The sequence below is a fragment of the Ischnura elegans genome, chromosome 4, assembly GCF_921293095.1.
Source record: "Ischnura elegans chromosome 4, ioIscEleg1.1, whole genome shotgun sequence".
In the NCBI taxonomy this organism is placed as follows: domain Eukaryota; kingdom Metazoa; phylum Arthropoda; class Insecta; order Odonata; family Coenagrionidae; genus Ischnura; species Ischnura elegans.
Window position 1 is genome coordinate 85703427 of NC_060249.1, and position 16512 is coordinate 85719938.

The 16512-nt window shown below is 36.6% G+C and overlaps 1 protein-coding gene across 2 annotated transcripts; it reads right to left on the reverse strand.

The window, feature by feature from the left end:
• Positions 1 to 1319: 1319 nt before the first annotated feature.
• On the reverse strand, positions 1320 to 6364 carry LOC124157745 (RING finger and CHY zinc finger domain-containing protein 1-like). 2 transcript variants are annotated; one of them, XM_046532740.1, is made up of 4 exons: positions 6280 to 6364; positions 5795 to 5956; positions 5498 to 5653; positions 1320 to 2227 (listed from the first exon to the last, which is right to left on the reverse strand). In XM_046532740.1, the coding sequence occupies exons 1-4, from the start codon at positions 6331 to 6333 to the stop codon at positions 2192 to 2194; spliced, it is 408 nt and encodes a 135-aa protein (XP_046388696.1). In that variant the 5' UTR covers positions 6334 to 6364; the 3' UTR covers positions 1320 to 2191. The 2 variants fall into 2 exon arrangements, with proteins under 2 accessions (XP_046388696.1, XP_046388697.1); XM_046532741.1 differs by having other exon boundaries at positions 1320 to 2266.
• Positions 6365 to 16512: the final 10148 nt, after the last annotated feature.

Genomic DNA, 16512 nt, shown 5'->3' on the forward strand with positions numbered 1-16512 from the left:
TTTTGTCTAGCACGGACTTAACAATACAGTAATAGTTGAAATTGCGTTTTCAAAACTATCGAATATTTTAATTTTTTTCACGAATGCGGGGCCCGGGGCGGTCGCCCCGCCCGGGCGGCGTTTCCGACCACAGTGGTCGGAAAGGCCGATCTGGCTGCACAAAAGTCAAATATTTAAGTTTGTATAAATAACGTGGAAATGTGCTTATTGAATAGGTAATGAGTTCTAGTTTAAGATAGTATGCTGTTTTTGCGGATTTCTTTGAAATGCAATCCACAGTAATGGCTAGAAACTTCGATTTGGGAGTTGTCATGATTTTACTGTTCCGGTCACTGACTTTTAGGCATCAGTATCAGTGATACTGAAACCATAATGATGGAATATTTTAATGAAAAGTGGAAGTAAATAGACTTATCTTTATATTAAATTCAAAGTTTGGACAAAACTTATTATTATTCTGAGGAATCAATTTGTTGAAAACAATCTAACCAAAATTGTTATTAACGTACTTTGTGTTAGAATTTCAAAAAAGCCCTGATGGGCCCGGGTATAATTTTAACGGATTATTGTAGGCAATAGTCTTACAAAACGTGCTGAGCAAAAATTGGCTGCGCCTAGTTGCGCCTTTTAGAATTATAATGTAATTTCTACAGTGACAAACGAATCTTCGAGCGGTGCTTGTGAAGCTTGAAGCTTCCGACAGTGGTCGGAAAGGCCAGCCTGGCTGGACAAAAGTCTGTCGGGCGCTTATATTGCACGCAGAAGCGCCTAATTTTTTTGAAATACCTTCAGTATCGATAACTTTGCCTTATTAAATGATTAAAATAATTTTCTCTTGACCTGAGGCAAAAATAGGGGGGGGTTGGAAATTTCCCGGATTTCACTATATTGTCTGAAAATTAATTATTAGCTGAAATTATTATCGCTCCGTGCGAATTAATGTTTAAGCTGTCAAATATTTTATCGTCTTTCATTTGCAATAGATTAAAATTTTCTACCTCCTTGAATAAGAGATAACGGCAATGGGTATTAGTCCCATCCTATTTGATGACAGGTTCTTAGCAGGTTTAATTTAGTGGGGCAGTTTCTAAATGGCCTGTGACTTTAAAATTACTCTAGTATCTCCTTTCTGAATGAAAAATTTTGATTTTAAAATGGAAATAGCAATGTTACAATGTGTTACACAATACTTAAATGTTACAATTTACGGAAAATAATCACTTATAGACATTTTCATCAGGTGAAATTTACTCTTGTTAACCCTTTCAGAACATTGCACCTAAAATAAGAAATTAATGGGTATAAATCAATCACTTTGCAACGTTTAAATAATTTTAATTTTACAATTTACAGAAAACTATCACTTTTAGATATTTAAATAAGGCGAAATTTACTCTTGTTAACCCTAACAGAACATTGCACCGAATACAAGAAGTTAATGGGCATAAACCAATCATTTTGCAACGTTTAAATAATTTAAATTTTACAATTTACAGAAAATAATCACTTTTAGACATTTTAATAAGGCAAAATTTCAAGCTCGAGTGCCATGCCTACCAAACACGTGAATCCACAGCTAAGAGTGACCTCGAATGAATTACAGTTTCCTGCCGCTATATTGAAATGAAAGGTACTCTGGCTGCACTTTTCCACAACAATGTAATATACATGCTGCGTTTAGGCTCACAGAGCTTTCCTCTTGTAAAAGACATTGTAGTGCGTGAGAACAGCACATTTATACCTTAGAGGGAAGGATGGGGGAGAATTTGACAAGTTTGAGGATGGGATGTCAAAAAGTTTTTATCTTTCAGTTAAAATTTAAAGTTTCCCTTTTCATTTTTTTTTTTCATTTTAATTTAACTCTGAAAATTTGTTGAATTCTTTTTATATTTTTTTATTAAAAATTGGAGTCATTCTTTCCTTAGCTTAAGTTCATTGTTTTAGTTCCAAAAACTTATTTCACTTGGTTTCACTTCACATTTCAGCTGTGGAAGTATCTTGATGATGAAAGTAGTCTGCCAACTTCAGTTCCAGTACTCTAGGTGAACTCTCAGTTGAATGATAAACCAGAAACAAACACGCAAATCCAATGCACACCAATGACTCGAATCAACTGAAAGATCACTGTCACACAGCTTCGCTGAAAACTATGTGAACTGATGGCTCAACAGGCTGTAGGTCAACTGAGAATTTAGTCCAGGTCAAATGGAATGCATACAGGCGTCATCTGAAGTCAATTGAAATTTGACAGACCCATCTTCAAAGACTGATCAAGTATTAGAAGAAATTTCATTATTAGAGAATACATTGCCCTCAACATAAATGTAATGAAAAGTTTTGGCAGAGCTGGAAGTCAATTTTCAGGTTGAGGTCTACGAAGGTTGGAATGCATTAAAAGTGGAATCAACTCCTGATGTGTGTTAAGGCCTGGTTACATGATATATTAGCATGCAAGAGTTAATGTCTAAATGTATGACTGCCAAAATGCACCGTGCAACCACGTAACTTGAGCGAAAGCATGTGCAGAAAATAGAACCTGTTCTAATTTGATTCATGCATTTGTACATGTTCTATTCCACCAAAATCATTCATGTAATCAGACATTAACTTGTACAGGGGCGCAGCTAGGAATTAAGACTGGGGGAGATTTAGGTGCAACTAATATCGGGGTATGTAGAGGTATGGAATACCCACCAGGATAAGCGATAGGTGCCAGATTAATAAATTATGGAATTTTAAGATAAATGGTTCAAAATGGTGAGTTTTTACAGCTTTCTGAGGGATATTTTATTAACACTTACACTATTCTATTAGTAATATCAATCCAATTAAGTAAAATGGATCAAACTTAAAAATTTCTCTGAGCTCTGGGGGGTTTTAATCCCCCAACACCCCCCCTCGCTGCGCCACTGAACTTGTAACCAGGACTTCAGAGATGGTATACCACTCAATGATTATAAATGAATTTATAAAACTGTGCACACAATTTTCTATAATCAAATATCACAATAATAACTGAAACAAAACTGGCTAGTTTACCGAATTATCTTATAAAAAATTGTATTTTTTTTTACAAAACTATCAAAATCCCTCTTATACAAGAGTATATTTCATTCCAGATCATAATTCACACTTATGGGTGAATTGATTACAACAAAAACACAAATAAAATGATTTATGTATATTAAAAAATATACTTTTCATAATTTTAAACAGAATTACAGCATATTTTAATCAGAAAGAAGCAGCCTACTTTAACTAAAAAGGATTAACTCAGATACACAAGTGGTGTTGGCTTGTAGAATATGATAAAGAATGAATTTACCTAGGTCATGTCCAGCATGTCTGGCACGTAGGGCAGGCATAATGGCCAGCCTGGAGTAACTCTGAGAAACAAGTCCGGTGAACAAGGTGGCCACATTTCGGTATGCAGCAGGGAATGCGAGATGTATGGATATTCTCTAAGCAGACGGGGCAATTCGAATGGGATACATTCTCCACACACTAAACATTGACAGGAAAAGAGACAACACAATCATGAAATTTCAAATTGCAAGGAGAGCAGCATTCCCACAGATCGGAAATGAAATATGCCATTAAAATTGAATTAAATCAGTTGGGGGGCATATAAGTCGGGAATACATATGGTACATTTAGTATTATACACAAACAATATATGATTACATAACAAAATCATAAAAAATTATTATATTTTGAAATCAAATCGATACTTCCACTGCACAAATGCTCAATAATCACCCACCGAATCAAATCCGCTCATCTAGGAAGCCAACAATACGACCCTGCTCACTTGACAGTAGCTGATGCACAAACCTCCAAAGCTTGGAGAATTGAATGTGAGCGTTTATGTTCTGGCTACTGCCAGCTGAGTGTATTCGTATTGTTAGGCTCCTAGATGAGCAGATTCGGTTGGCGATTGTTGAGCGTTTGTGCAGTGGAGGTATTGAAATTGAGCATGCACCCAATTTATGTTAATTTATTTCCATAAATGTAATTTGTGGAAATCTCCCGAGAACTAGCAAAATTAAGAAGATTAGTCCTCTCTGATATTTAATTAGATTAATCAGAAGCAGGCATCCATCTGCACAAAAAATTTCCTCCAAAAGGTTAGAAAGAGGATTTCACACTGTCATCACCAAGGTCAGAAAATATCATCCATGCATTTAAACTGAACATTGAGATGGTGAATAATGAGAACCGTGTGACAGGAAATGGGAGGTAAGTGAAACTTAAAATGTTTCTTTTTTGAGGAAGTTATTGAAACATTCCTTCTCAAAACCAAAATAAAAAACTGCAACCTCAAAATACATAAGTCATGCAGCCACTAACAAAATCTGAGGCTTGTAAGTTTTAGCTGGGAAAACATCAAATTAACCTTCAAAAACACAAATGGAGAGTTTGACAGAGTTGTAACATAGCTAATAAGACATTATTAAATATGAAAGCTAAACATTGCCCTTCAATTAATTAAGACATTGAATCCATAATTGCCATGCATTTACCAAGCAGTTTAACTTTAAAACAATACTATTGAAACATGGAGCATGCAGAGATAAAATTTGTAATATCATTGAGCATCATTGTCATGCCCTGCAGTACTAATAAGCGAACAAAAACAAATTATATTATAAATTCTGAAGGAAAAACCTTTTGTAATCAGAATAATTAACTTAAATTTATACTAAAAGTAGTACCATGGAGTGGTTCTCTATGGTACTACATATCCAAAGATGGTTGTTGGTTATTTATCAGGTTAGAGCCAATTTATTTCTTTTTTTACATTCCAACATTCCATACCCTCAATGCACACCAGGAATATTGAATCATCCAAGAGGCTGTCATGAATTATTACTAAACAATTAATAAAGATAATTTTATCAGAGTTAAAATTGAAATAATAACTGCACATTGAAAGCAATAATCGTAATTTGAAGACTGCATCAATTCAATATTGGCTTTGATTCATTTGATTTTTACAAAATTTGGCCCATATAAGTTTCTCTTTATTTGCCTCGATAAATTTAATATAAAGATGATACAATTTTTCATCGATTCACATAAATTGGCAAGCAAGATGTCAGTATATCTTTGGTTGTAAAAAAGTGATTTGGAAAATTTCTCATTTTCTCAGATGCATACATAAGCATAAGAATTGAAAAAAAAACACCAAAAACACAACTCATAAAAGGAAACTAATGACGAAAAAATGATGACCACAACCACAAAGTGCTGCGGATTAGGAGTGGTAATATCACAATGACTGGATCAAACTTAGGCTTAATATTGAGATACAAAAACTTAACATGGAATTTAAATTTAAATGATAACAGGAACAACATGTTTTGAAATAGTAAATACAGAAAAAGGCTTTATCTCCAACGAAAACTTAGTAAACTATCTCTAGTACACAGCATGGTCGCTTTTAACAATGTAATATGAAATATTTGCGCAATGAAATAAGCAATTAGATACTCACTCTATGATCGTTGATAAGTTTATTAGGCAGACAGGTATTGCACCTTTCACAGTGAAAAAATTTATCTCTTCCTCCAACTCGGCATATTCCACAACCCTCACAATGGAACTGATCCCTATCTTCGTCGTCAAAAAGTTTACACTCGAGGCACGAATACTGGAAGAAATAGGTTTGTCAACATTTAACTCATCATGATGACTAATCATATTAAAAGCTGTATATCACCATTTCATAATACCAGAGACTAAAGTAATAATATTCGATTTCAATCTTATCAATTGTAGGCTCTATTGTTACCTTCCCAAATCTTAATAAACAGTGTTCACACTCTGTCTGGACTTTCTGCCGTGTTTGGCAACTAGAACAAATTAATTCTCTCACTTCCTGCCTTTTCACTGGATGCGTTTCATTTTCATCATGACAAAATCTACATGTGTAAATTTTATCACAGCATGGAGTCTGAAAGAAAACCAGATTTCAAAACCACATCTCAGATAGAATGGCATGTCACGTCACAACCATGAAAAACACATTAAGCGATTGCCTAACATCAGAAAAGATGTGTAAGCAACTACCTCAACTACATTTTTCAGAAATAGAAAAATGATTTCAATGAAAAACACCAAACTGAATGCGGCAACACGAATATACAATAAATACACAGAAAATTGTTAGTCGATGTCACGATTATATATAGCCAAAACTCCTCACTCATCCACGCTAGTAATCTATGAGGCAATTCAATACAAGAAATAAGATGCCGTAGATATTCATTATCTTACCACAAATTTGCATTTTCTTCGGTAGTGCTCGCACCCTAAGTCCAATTCCGACATCTTCGGCTCACTCAGCTGCAATCCTCCATGACACGCAACTGAACTTTCACTTGTTCGTCCTTCTCCGGAAACGGTTCTTTCTTTGAATCAGAATCTGCATTGATTGCATTCTGAGACATCCCCGCTTATTTCAAATTCAAGCAATAAAGTTACATTTATTTGTATTACCTTGAAAGATAAGCCAACCAAGATGCAACGTAGTTCTCTATCTTTACGAAAATAGTGACAAAAATTATTTTTTTTAACTAAGAAATTTTTTTTTCATTTATGACGTAATATTCTTTCCCGTCTGACTGAGAAAATAAGAAAACATATATTATCTACATACAGTGTTTCAATAATTAAGGAACCCAATGTTTACATGTACGATATAATTAAATATTTGGAATCATTAAAACAATAAATATAGAGTTATTTAAGTTAGTCTTGCATTGAGTGCAGCGAGTATTAATATCGAATTGCCGGCAATCGCCAAATCAAGCAAGTATTTTGCTTATAAAGTACTTAGAAATAGCACTGTGTATTTCAATTTAAAACTAAAAAATAAAAATATTGAAATAGACCCAGAAAAAGTATTTTTCTCTATATTGCCATCTCTTAATATATAGGCCAAATATGCAATGACTATGTGAATGAATGTGTACATATGATAAAATTTAGTAATTCAAATTTATTTCGTTGGAGCTGAAGTCATAAACGCAGTCAGCGGCGGATCTATGGGGGTGGCGCTCCCCCATTGGATCGAAACACACACTAGATAAATTCGAAATTTTTGGGGGTTGCCTCCTTGTGCAAAAGTATTTATAGTTATAATTTCCAATATATTTACCTACTTAAAAAAATAGAAATAAAAATTAACTCTAAACTTTGAACCTATTTTAGACGCTTTTTGTATGTCACAATCCAGTAGCAGATCCAGGGAGGGGCGGGCGAGGGCCCCCTTGGGTATCCAATGTACACTAGATACAATGGAATTTTTTGTGGACCCCACTATTACTAGGAGGTTGACCCTGACTTGTCCATATCATGGATCTGCCACTGAACGCAGCGATAATAATTTGACCACATACTTATTCGAATACAGTAATTTAAGAGTTATGAATAAATCCTCATAATTGCAAATTTGCAACGTAATCTCCGTCCGCTAGTTTGATAGCCTTATAAAAAGAGAATAATATAATGCTGATAGCAATGGAATACAACAACAAACATAATATAATAGCATTATATAAATGCTATATGAAATAAATATAATATTATTGACTTTATTTAAACTGCAGTGTTTCATACTGTGACGATAGAATTATTTTCCAATAGTAAATTACCAATCGCTGCTGTAAATATTAGATTTTTAAGCTTTTTAACGAGGCTAACTTAGCCTCCATGATTTGGGAAATCTCAGGTAGAGGCAATTAGGGCGTCAAAACGGGGTGCTATCATTGAAATTTTCAAAATCGAGGCCAAAATTCAAGGTCTCGTTGACTGCAATGTTCCAGGAAAATGTGTTTTCGAGGTAGAGGTGTCCTCATTTCATAATTTTAAGCCATTTTCATTATCTGTGCAACTGAAAATATATAGTAAAGATAAAGGAAGAATAGAAGAAAATATATGCTGCTGAAAATAAATAGCATGGATTTTGCTGACTGAATCGTAGTCCTTTTTAAAAAAAATGTACGTGTTTGATTCGGCGATTGCTGGCAATTCTTCATTTACACTCGTTGCATCCAATGCGAGAATGATAAAAATAACTCTTTGTTAACTATTTAAATGATTCCAAATATTCAACTATATCTTACATGTAAACATTAGGTTCCCTAACTATCCAAACAATCAGTGGCGTAGCCTGGAAATTCGTTCGGGGGAGGGGGGGGGGAGTCCAAAACCAGGGGGAAATTTTTGAAAAACAGGGTACTAAGTACAGGGTTTTAAACTAATTTTAACACTTTTCAGAATCGAAAAAATTTCATTTGCAAAAGAAATATTTTGTAAATTCATGATTTTTCAATATATTGGTTTCTTTTATGAAGGAGAATAATTTTGATTTTGTATTTCGGGGGGAGAAGGGAGGAAGTGGTCCGGACATCACCCTGGCTACGCCACTGTAAAAATGTATGTTGGTAATATGTATTCTTATTTTCTCGGTCGGATGGGAAAGAATATTTCATCATAAATTAAAATGGTACCAGTGGTAAAATCTCACAAACCTCTCACGTAAATGACTCTAACGTAAAAAAAACCTCTCGCTTGCGGACTGCGATGGTCCATAAAAATGTGTTATCAGGGTAGAAGTGTCCTCCTTTCACAATTTTTTCGAGCAATTTTAATTATTTACGATACCCTTGGTGCCTCCAGTAAAATCTGACAAAACTTCGGAACTACCTCAAATTTGCTCATAACGAACAGGCAGGTGGATTCTAACATCCTACATTTTCCCTTCTGTTTTTAAAAATTCGGTGAGAGATCTTCCTCCAGTTGTTGCCGAACAAATGATGACAACAGATGGCTGGCTAAACTTTTATTACTAACTAAAATTTTATCCTCATTTGAAAAAGGCCAGATTGGCGCCCATGCGATGCCACTCCACGTGACGTCACAGGGACCAAGTTTCTATACGAGTAGATAGGAGTTTTACATCGTCTGAGATTACCAATGAATGCATGAGGCACAGAACTCAGGGAAACATGTTATAATAATCACTTATTAAAACTGGCTAAGGTCGGAAAGTTTTCTTCGTTTGATAAGGTATTAATAATCCTTATTTAAGCCAAGCGGTACCAGCTAGCAGGGTACTCGGCTACCTGCCAGCTTTCTGCGTCGTATCAGCGCTCAAAGCCTCGCCCCAAGGCCACTTCACTTGCGGCAGCGGGAACCAGAACGACGTCACGCGGAGATTTCCCATTATTCCTACTCACCCGTCGCGTTTTCGCGCGCTTGAAAAGTTTCACTTTTCATTTAATCGCGAAAAATAGATATCGTCATTTAAAAATCTAAAAGTGTGAAATACGTTCTCCAGGAATAATAATCTTTCGATTTAGGCATTGAAAAAATAATAGGAAACCACCCTATTGTTTCTTTGTTTTCCTTATATCTTAGCATCAGCTACAGCATAGCGAAGCCTCTTCTCGAATCAACTAACCTAGTCCCCTAAATTGGAATTATCAATGGCTCTTATTGCATCCTGTTGGGGATGATAATAATAATACTTCCACGAGATAAAACCGGTTCCTCAAGAATGGATTTTAAATAATACTCTTGTAAAACCAATTTTGTCACTACGATTTCCCTTACACGACACTCACTTAATCGAAATACTGTGGGAATAATGCAGGAAATACTGGGGAAGATTAAGGTGCTTGTTTTTTTTGGGAGGATGATTCATCACTACCCTTTGCGTCTTGGAGGTATGAAATACCTCTCGGCGATTAAACTGGTATGCGTAGAAAATTGGATTTTAGATAGGGTGGTCATTGAATTAGACCAGGACATTTTAGTAGCGGGGGGTGCGTAGGGGGTCCCCAGTAAAGTCCGAAAACCAGTGAAGGCCTTAGTCCATGGAAATGGGTATGTAAAATCAAAAAAAAAATTATTTTAGTAATTATATTTTTTCCTTTTTTGGCAAAAGTCCGAAAACCAGTGAAGGCCTTAGTCCATGGAAATGGGTAAGTAAAATCAAAAATAAAATTATTTTTGTAATTATATTTTTTCCTTCTTTGGCAATCTTATTGCCTCATAGCGTTACGCTTTCTGTTTTAAACTATTATAATAAAAACATAATTCCCATGATTTTTAGCGAATCCGGGACATTGCAGAGAATTTTCGGATACCTAATTGATGCCCTCAAAAGCGATCTAAACCGGGGCTTTATGGTCGTTTTGTTTTTTAGACATTCTGCTTTTATTTTTAAGCACTGCCAAAGCTAGATAACAAGGAAACAAGACTTGAACAAACTGTTACTTTTTGAGCGGCGGGTGCAAAGAAAAATACGTGCTTCAGTCTAGGACGAATTCAAAGGACAATGAAGAAAACGGACACAATCAGGAACTATATAACCTTTATGGGGACAATACGATTGTGGGATTATTGATCAAATTATTAGAATTAAAGGGAATTGGATTGAATAGGGCATTTGGAACAGATGAATGACGAAAGCTATACTAAATTAGCCAATCATATTGTCCTAGATGGGTGATGACCAAGAGGAAAGCAGAAGAAAAGATTAATGCATAGCATAATAGACGATCTTGCAGCGAATGGAAGTCCTGGATGTTTGAAGGGAAGCGGCTAAAAGAACAGAAGAGTGGAGAGCCTTGATTTTTACATCGCGCGGTCCACTGGGCCTGAACGCGTTATGTAAAGCCTGAATCACACGATCATTTTTTTTCGTCGCGAAAGTGATCACTATCGCGATTACTGCGCAAAATGATCGTCGGCGGCAATTGTTTTTCGCGATCGCGATCGCGATGAGGGTTCCCATCGCTATTTTTCATCACTCGTCCGGTCGCTTTTTCCGTCGCTAAAACCCCATATCAGCCAATCGGAACGCATTCCCCTATGGAGCGATTGCAGCGCAACGTTTGATAATTGTGGGAAAGACATAAATAAACAAACACGCTATAATTTCGTGATGTGGGTCCTATGACAACGAGCTGTGATATTGGAAGTGATGCGAAAAGCGACGGCGGGAGTGACCGTGTGATTCAGAAAAATGATCACAAGAGCGATTGCTTTTCGCGACGGGAAAAGTGATCTCGATAGTGAATACTTTCGCGACGAAAAAAAATGATCGTGTGATTCAGGCTTAAGTTAATTTTTAAAATTGTGCGATAACCTGGTGAAATGAAAACTTCCATTGGAGAGCCACCTAAAACACTCCGATATTTTCGTGATATTTAAGGTGGCTCTCCAGTATTACGATATGAGGGAGTAGCAGCCATTCTCCTATAATATGCCACCGACGACGTATGTGACATAGAAAATATTCGCGATCAACGATAAACTAGTCGAAAGCATTTTCAAACACTGGTGCAAGTTCAATTATCACTATCAGATGCCCATTCTCAATGATAGAGGCTTTCGTTAATGTCAAATTCGTATGAAAAAAATTGAGTCTTCGAGCCGAATCTTAATTATTTTTAAATTTACTCTACGCAATTCATATTTTTAATTTTACTCTTCGCAACTCAGATCATTTATTCAATTGGGAAGACAATTCGTACCGATGAGATGATTTAAATTCCAAAATACGCCTCTCTAAATGGGCCGATGACCTCATTGGCTACGCGCGGAGCCGACTAGCCCTCGGATTCAGCTTTCCACACGAATATCGAGGTCCAAACTATGAATAAGCGCGTATTTATTTTCATTTCCTCCTTTCCACTTCGCAAAGAGAGACAAACACGTAAGTGATTCAGTGACAGCAAGCGATCCCGATTTTTCCCAGTATTGCAAGCACAAACAAATACGTGAATCGTTTCCGTAATCTAATCTCTCTCTCTCCTCTCCCAGGTCAAACCGAAGAATACAACCGAATTCAACTTTGAGTCATTCGAATCCAAAAAAAACCTTCTAGTCTTGAGCAAACGTTAAAAAATGAGACCATTGCCGATATAGCCGTTCACTCAGTCCCTCCTCGTTTCCAGGGCCGGCCTTAGGGCGCGCCCTGTGGGCGCGCGCGCCGCCCGCCGTGCTTTATCAGTCGAAACGCCAGGATTATTCCACACCCCTCGGACCGCTATGCTAGTAGGTAACGTGATAGGCAGAGATTGCTCGAGCAATTTAGAATGGGTATCTTTCAGGGTACCACAGAGAACATCGTCTCAGAACCTCACTTTGCGCCATTACTGGGACAGAAACAAAAAGGAAAATAGTTTTCGACCTCGGTGGCGGTGGGGTAAATTCCTAGCCTGCCAATCTGAAGGTCGCGGATTCGAGACCCTCAGGTTTCCCTTATTCAAGGCATGGTTATTAGTAATCATCATTAAGCCGTTGTTAAGGCTTTTAGTGCCCTTTGTTCGGAGCGGTGCAGATAAAAGAATAAAAAATAAGAAAGATAATTCAGCGGACGGATAAGTATGGACAGTGGCGGCGCGTGCGTATACGCATGTTAGCAAGTGCACACCCAAAGATGAATAAATTATAAAAGAAAACTATTCCTTTGCAACGCGAAGGATAAAAATACTGTCTGCATATGCAAGAAACATGAGCCTCCGAACGCTACAGCTGTCTCCTTTTCGAATTCACCGCTCTACAAGTGTGCGATCTCGTGGCATCATGCCGGGCGCATTTTCGGTCTGTGCGATCGCTTGAGGGAGCTCTGGCGGGACGAGGTAAGCGGGGGGGTATGTGCTGTTCAAACGGGCGATGGGAGCAGACTCAAAACCCTCAAAACCATGCGAATGCGCACGCGCATGTTTTTGGTGACTGACTAGCAGGTAGTGTAGTGGTGTAGCCGCCACCTACACAACCTGCGCCCAGGATCCTAGTCCGTCTACAGAGCCATCTGTATGGCCGTTTTCTACACTACTTCCTCATAGGGTGTAAGGAAAAGAGAATGAATTTCAACTTCCGTCACTTGTAAAGGTAGGTTGAGAATAATTGTTTTCACACATGCTAATATTATTTCTGTTCATGCAATTTTAAGGGTAGAGTGTACCAGTGATATGTTTTGCTTGCTATGTATTCTATTACGACGAAATATGATGCTCATGGATTAGGATTAATATAATATAATTAAATCATCCTATATCTGCTCTAATGCACACCCTAGATAAATTACCACCAGCCGCCACTGAGCATGGAAATCTGTTTTTCCGCGGACAGTGAAGGACTTTAAAAGTGCTAGTAAGACTTATATGAGAGTTATATACCACCAAAAACGTGCGTTTCCTTTTCTTCTTATTTTTGTCAACCTCTGGTTTCCAATCATTCTCCACATGCTATTGAATCGGCTTTCACGGTTGTGTGTATATATATATAACGGAGATAGGTACGTATTTCGTTTTCCTCTCGAACCATAAAGAAATTCAAAAAATGCTTGGACGGACTCAGTGCGCGCATATCGCATTTCACTGAGATGGAGTGACTCGCCGTATTAATTGGCAGCATTTTCTTTTGAATCCCTACTATTTATCCCCTGAGCGTGTTTTTTTACGCGTGTTGATAAAATAAGTGAAAATTTGGGATTTTTCAACGTTAGTATTATCCTTTAAGATCCAATTTTACCCACTCTGAGAGCGCGTAAGGTGCAGAAAAGGGCGAGAAAGTGGTCTCAGTCGCCCAAGAGTCTTCACAGCAACTTGGTTCTTTAATGCAGTATGTTGCGCTATTTTTAGCAAGGTGTTAGGTCTCTTTTGAATGGGTAATGGCAGGGTAAAATATTTTTCAAGCAATAATATTTTTTTGCAGAAAATAATAATTTTCTACGGCTAATAATTATAATTGTAATGTGTTGCAATGTTATGAGATAAACACATCATTTAATGGTTGATAAAAACACGAATATGCACTCAACTTTTTTTTTGTTTTCATACTGATGAATTTCAAATGAACATGTGTGACCTGAAAAGCCGAAGGCTTGTCACCAGCTGTCATCACGAGCCATCAATGAACCCTGTTTTTAGTGAAATTTTTCGAGAAAAATATGAAAAAAATGTCAAATTGAGAAACAATAGGCCTCTATGATTCTTTTGTGACGTTTCAGTCAGTCATTACCGTATTTAAAAGTCTTCTTTTAAAAATTTCTAAAAATGTCTCTTTCCGAGCGTGATTTATGTTTTTTTGTATCACATGCTTCCAATATTTGCAATAATAATATCCCTAAAGCTCCGGCAGAGCTTTGGAAGAGATCTCTATGTCGCATCCGTAATGAGTACAATTTAAAATTTAAAATTTCCGTAATACCTTTTGCTTTGAAGTATTAAATCAGGAAAAATTGTGCATTGAAATATTTTGTGAAGTTTTAATTCCCAGTATGCTGATTTTTTCCCCCGGAATAAATATTCTATTTTACGATATTTGCATTGATTCAACAAATACAGTACACGTGCGGTTAAAATATTCTAGGTCACTCGAAAAGGGATCAGTTGCTTTTTTACTGCATGAATTAGCCGTGATATTTTCCTGCACAGTCCCTAGGGGATGAATGCTAATTATTTGAGAGATTAAAACTTTAAAAAAATACCGAATGCTTGTAATTTGTTTATGAACATTATCCTAAAATTTTATAAATTTTACGAGGGATATAAAAGTTAATCCGAGCCTTTGTACTAGAATTTGATGCAGCATTTGTTTGTTTTACATGTCCTGATGATTATTAAAAAAGCATTTGGAGGAAAATTGAAACATGACCCCCGAAATAAAAGTGATTGAAATAAAGCGTATGTACCACGCTAGTGCGCTTCATTGCTTCTTTGCGTGGAACATGTTAACGAAATATTTTCGTGAATTATAACGAACGAGTTTAGTCTATATTCACTACGCATTTAGTTCAAAGGGCTATCCAATTTTTTTATAAGTAAGGTAAGACTTTAGCTTCACTTGCTTCATAATATGAGATTAATTATCATAGACAAATAAATATAACAATGTTTTATAAAAATATATTTTTATGCAAACTTTTAAAGATGTATCAAAAATAAAATCGAATCAATGTAAATAAATATTAAATACTTTGCTTAGGCTAACTCCGTACTCTTCATGCTCAGAGATTTAAAAAAATGTTTATTTCAAAGATGTTTATTACCTGTGGTTGTATTTCAAATATTTAGGTTATAATAAAACAGCAGTATTATTTCTAAACCGGTGGTTCAATTTTTCAAAGTAATGTAGTATATTAGCGCACCAGTAGCCACTATAAATAATTACTGATAAAATTGCCACTTCAATGCATTTCAAAGAGGAAATTAATGAAGCCAATCGTATCAACATGAACTTAAGTTTCCAAAACTAAAAATTTGTGAATGTTTTTCATGCATGTGCTGTTCTTAGTTATAAGTAGAGATGGATATTGCTTTTTTCGTCATTTTCTTGCTGTAATACACATCTTTCCAACTGCAATATCATGAGATACTTAACTTGGTAAAACGTGATGAAAATTTACACGTTTGGGGACGCATGGTATAGATTAATTAATCAAGCGTTAATTGAAAATTAGCATGACGACTATCTACATTAAGGATTCATTTGAGCGATATATAACTAATATCATAATTAGTTTACTTGCATACTGCCTGTGCAGTTGCTATAATATTCTCACAGAATATTGTCCTTACCCACTGCTTTCCTAGCGAAAATCACGAAGTGCTCTCTCGATTCCGAATCTAAGATTATCGGCCCAAGATTGTCCTCCTCCACAGCACTTTCCTCCTCTAAAGTCGATCTCTCCGGCCTGTTCCTTCCGTCATACAGATCCTCCACGTATTCCTTCCGTCAACTCTGTACCTCTACTCGCTCGGTTAGCATCCTTCCATCTTTAGCCTTAATTTTAGACATAGCTTGTCCTTTTTTGCCACCCGATAGCAGCTTAACTTTTGCGTACAACGCGCTTACTTCTTCCTTCTGGAACTTCTCCTTTTCCTCACTCTGTTTTTTCCACCACGCCTCCCTTGCCCTCTTAGTTTCACGCCGCAATCGATTATTTAGTTCCCGAAACATTCGTTCACCTTGTTCTGTGTCCACGTTCTTCCACTTCCTATTATCCTCCATTTCTTTTAATATTGTCTCCGTAATCCACGGCTTCTTTATCCTTCTACTGTCAACGTAGCCGATTGACTTGTTCAATCTTTTTCAGGGAAGGTATAGTTGGTAGGGTTTCCCTCTTCCATTCCAACAGTGTTTTTCACGTGACACCATCACGTGGACTACCTTTCGTCTGGCTCCTATCCTTCGACCTATCTGGCAAAGGTAGCCCTACCGGGAATAATTTAGAATTAATCCCTCCAGTGCAGCTCTAGGGGTCATAGGAACGCGCAAGAATTTCCACCGCGACAAGGTTGTGGTCCAAGGGAAAGGAGAATATCCATAGAGCCTCCCAAAAACAGGTTACATACGTATTTCCTTTTGGATCATTACGAAAAAATGAAAAGGTTAATCAATTTTTATGGAAAATATTCTTTTCCCCCTGTTCATAATGCATTGTTCGATAGAAAATATCATTTTCAGGGATTTTACGTGGTTTTTTCG